General features: G+C 42.5%; 1 protein-coding gene across 1 annotated transcript; it reads left to right on the top strand.

The window, feature by feature from the left end:
- Window positions 1-6: 6 nt before the first annotated feature.
- Window positions 7-1,500, top strand: LOC119363676. Its single transcript, XM_037629040.1, has 2 exons — window positions 7-232; window positions 968-1,500. Exons 1-2 carry the CDS (start codon window positions 19-21, stop codon window positions 1,072-1,074), a joined length of 321 nt encoding a protein of 106 aa, XP_037484937.1. The 5' UTR covers window positions 7-18; the 3' UTR covers window positions 1,075-1,500.
- Window positions 1,501-4,431: the final 2,931 nt, after the last annotated feature.

Raw genomic sequence — 4,431 nt, 5'->3', positions numbered from 1 at the left:
CTAGCGCGCAACACTGCCATGCTCCTCTGCTGCTCCGTCATCACAGGGTGGGACGGCGACCTCGCCTTCCTGTTCATTGTTCTGTCGGTAGCGACGTTCTTTGTCCAGGATCATCCAGACAGGGAGGTCCTCCAGGCCATGCGTCTAGGCATGTACTGCAACGCCGACCACATGGCTAAGATGGTCGTTGCCGCAACCGAGTTCCGTGCTCTCCGTTCTTCAGTAAATCCAGGTTTGTGGACACTACTTACCAGTTGGGAGAGAAACATAATTGATGTGTATGGAAATGTAGAGTTGACACCCATGACCTATCAGTTCAACTAGAAGCAAAGAATGTTTGACATGCAAGGTTCTATCATGCCCGTATCTTTCAGTTCGTCTCTTTATTCTACAGAAACTGCCAATTGTTATTGTAGCTTTCATGCCTAGCAGAAAAAATCAAAGGAAGGTGCTTTGTTTCTCAAGTGTTGTAGTGAAAGGATTATCCTAACATAAGAGCTATATTTGCTTCGTAAAAAATATGTACAGTTAGTTCACACAACGCTTAGTATGTTATTGTTAGTTCGATTTGAGTTTCTATACCATGCCAAGAGCTTTAATATTAAAAGGCACATTCTCATTTTATAAGGAGCACTCCAAGTGTCAGTATTAAAAACAGATCATGCTATTTTCTGAAACGAGAAATGAGAAATCAATCTGTATAGTTCTCCAATTTCATGGTACTAAATTTAGATACACTAGAGGTATTGTTATGTTAGCTTCAATTAGGTGACAGGAGCATGCCAAACTAGATGATCTATAAGCTTTATCATATCTTACAATTATCCACATCATTGCAGAAAAACTAACCTTTTTCCCCGTGCCTAAAGTTATCTGGGAAGATTTCTCCAACTTCTTTCAGTGTACTCTTGGCACTAACTCCTGAGAAGTACTCTGAAAACAACAATACATTTTTTTTCCTCACCAGATGCGAAAACTAAAAGGCGAGTACCATGGGATCATGAAGTATATAAAGCAAAGGAGGAGGAGTGCCATCTCCTCTCCAGCAAGATATTTTTTTTTGCTGGGGAATGAACGAATTGAATGCAAGATTGCATTGTTACAAGGACAGAGAGTGGACCACCACCTTCAGTTTCTCAGATTCCCTGTTTGCATTCGCCATTCTCAACAAGCACCAGGATGTGGCTTTGGTTCTGCACAAACAATATCTTCAGTGGTTTCTAGATCAAGCCCTATGTTCTTTTCTGAACAATAGACATTGTAATTCTTCCATCCATTACCTCTGAAAGTCAAGAATCGAAAGAAAAGTCATTGGCATATCTCTGTCACCAAGGAAGGTTCGTTAGACAGAAAAATGACCTCTGGTTATGTATGAGATGATGCAATGCACATATCTCTGAATGAAGCACAACAGGAATTTACATCCTGTAATGCTAACTGTTGATCATTCTTCTCAGAAATATCAAGTCATTATCTCATTTGCCCCCTATTCATCTGTCATGTCTGCATGAAAAAATATTGCAATTCTAATCCTATGTTTAAGGGTAGCTAAATTTCTACGGACCTACCATATTATCTTTTTGGAATAACAGATCAACTTTCAACATGTACTTCTGTTGTAACATCTCATGTATTTTCTGATATTACCTGAAAGAGGCGTGGACTGGAGAAATTCATGATAAGTACTGATGTAGAGCTTGGCTGTTTGAGCCAAGAAACTTAACTATAAAACTGGGATTAAACTTATTATTTCTACAATCCCAGTGCTATTTGCCACTTCCAATGTTTGTGCCAAGCCCAAATAGTGCAAAGAAAAATTGCAAATAAAATATATTTTTCAAAAAACAAAACATTATGAAAATTATACTTTTTAGAGAAATGTTCTTACCCCTCAAAAAACAAAACATTCTTACCCGTAAAAAACATTCTTTAAAAAACATATGTTCAAAAATATTCCTTTTCAGAGAAATGTTCCAATTTCGTAAAAACGTTAACTATTCTTGCAAAAGTGTTCCAATTTTTTATGTAAGTGTTATCTTTCATTAAAAATTAGAAAAAAATTCACATTCAACCTTATCATCGATATTTACTAAAATTGGATATAAAAAGTGATGCACAATGACAGATGAAGTAGGTTGTGCCCCTTTTATAGTTAAAACAATAAGAAAAAAAGGGGATAGTCTGGGATTTGAACCCCAGATCCCTTGGGTGTTGACGCGCTGGGATGACCAGCTCGGCTAGAGGCATGTTTGTGTTCAATGACCCGTTGCGCCCATGGCGCAAAGGCCGGGAGCAAGCCAACTACTGAAAGAGTGTGCATCAAAATATATAGACACAGAAGGAAACATATGGAAATAAATACGGATTGATGATAGGTAGATGGTTGCTGGTGATACATGTTTTCTAAGAAGCTTACGAACGATCATTTACAATGTTATGAGCAAGACATGTAGATAGCATAGGTTAGACAGATGTATCGCCGAATGTTTAGAACGATTTCTTTGAGGCAAGTCTTCATAGCTGCTGTGTTGGAAATATGCCCTAGAGGCAATAATAAAAGTGTTATTATTATATTTCTCTGTTCATGATAATAGTCTTTTATTCATGCTATAATTGTATTATCCGGAAATCGTAATACACGTGTGAATACATAGACCACAATATGTCCCTAGTGAGCCTCTAGTTGACTAGCTCGTTGTGATCAACAGATAGTCATGGTTTCCTGGCTATGGACATTGGATGTCGTTGATAACGGGATCACATCATTAGAAGAATGATGTGATGGACAAGACCCAATCCTAAGCCTAGCACAAAGATCGTGTAGTTCGTATGCTAAAGCTTTTCTAATGTCAAGTATCATTTCCTTAGACCATGAGATTGTGCAACTCCCGGATACCGTAGGAATGCTTTGGGTGTACCAAACGTCACAACGTAACTGGGTGGCTATAAAGGTGCATTACAGGTATCTCCGAAAGTGTCTGTTGGGTTGGCACGAATCGAGACTGGGATTTGTCACTCCGTGTAAACGGAGAGGTATCTCTGGGCCCACTCGGTAGGACATCATCATAATGTGCACAATGTGACCAAGGGGTTGATCACGGAATGATGTGTTACGGAACGAGTAAAGAGACTTGCCGGTAACGAGATTGAACAAGGTATCGGTATACCGACGATCGAATCTCGGGCAAGTACAATACCGCTAGACAAAGGGAATTGTATACGGGATTGATTAAGTCCTTGACATCGTGGTTCATCCGATGAGATCATCATGGAACATGTGGGAGCCAACATGGGTATCCAGATCCCGCTGTTGGTTATTGATCGGAGAACGTCTCGGTCATGTCTGCATGTCTCCCGAACCCGTAGGGTCTACACACTTAAGGTTCGATGACGCTAGGGTTATAAAGGAAGTTTGTATATGGTTACCGAATGTTGTTCGGAGTCCCGGATGAGATCCCGGACGTCACGAGGAGTTCCGGAATGGTCCAGAGGTAAAGATTTATAAATGGAAAGTTGTTGTTCGGGTTCCGGAAAAAGTTCGGGTTTTTTCGGTATTGTACCGGGAAGCTTCCAGAAGGTTCCGGAGGATTCCGGAGGGGTCCGGAAGTCCGGAAATTGTTCCACCACGTCCAATACAGTAGCATGGGCTGTAGGGGGGCGCCCTAGCCTTAATGGGCCAGGGGCACCAGCCCCCCCAAGGCCCATGCGCATGGGAAGGGGGAAACCCTAAGGGGGAGGGCCTCCACTTGACTTGGGAGGCACTCCTTCCCCCCTTGGTCGCACCCCTTGGGGTGGGAAACCCTAAAGGGGGTGCAGCCCCCCCTTCCCCCTATATATAGTTGAGGTTTGGGGCTGCTAAAGACATGAGAACTTCTCCTCTTGGTGCAGCCCTACCTCTCTCCCTTCTCCTCATATCTCGCGGTGCTTGGCGAAGCCCTGCTGGACTACCACGCTCCTCCATCACCACCACGCCGTTGTGCTGCTGTTGGATGGAGTCTTCCTCAACCTCTCCCTCTCTCCTTGCTGGATCAAGGCGTGGGAGACGTCACCGGGCTGTACGTGTGTTGAACGCGGAGGTGCCGTCCGTTCGGCACTAGGATCTCCGGTGATTTGAATCACGACGAGTACCACTCCTTCAACCCCGTTCTCTTGAACGCTTCCGCTTAGCGATCTACAAGGGTATGTCGATGCACTCTCCTTCCCCTCGTTGCTGGTTTCTCCATAGATAGATCTTGGTGACACGTAGGAAAATTTTGAATTTCTGCTACGTTCCCCAACATGCTGTTCTTCATGGCCCGCATTGCTCAGAGTAGAAATTCCTTTGATATCATTGTCCAGGCTCCTATAATACTTGTTTGTTTTCTGTATAACGGCTTCCGATTATAAACTTAAATCGTTAAATTTAGTACAAACTAAACTAAGTACAAAATA

The sequence above is a fragment of the Triticum dicoccoides genome, chromosome 2B (genome assembly GCF_002162155.2).
Source record: "Triticum dicoccoides isolate Atlit2015 ecotype Zavitan chromosome 2B, WEW_v2.0, whole genome shotgun sequence".
Lineage (NCBI taxonomy): Eukaryota > Viridiplantae > Streptophyta > Magnoliopsida > Poales > Poaceae > Triticum > Triticum dicoccoides.
Note: the sequence above shows the minus strand (reverse complement) of the source record. Positions and strands in the feature narration are given on the sequence as shown.

Excerpts from the sequence above, each read along its gene's own strand:
- LOC119363676 (XM_037629040.1), top strand. The coding sequence starts at position 19 with ATGCTCCTCTGCTGCTCCGTCATCACAGGGTGGGACGGCGACCTCGCC. Across the intron at positions 233-967 it reads CCGTTCTTCAGTAAATCCAG|ATGCGAAAACTAAAAGGCGA; the intron begins GTTTGTGGACAC and ends TTTCCTCACCAG.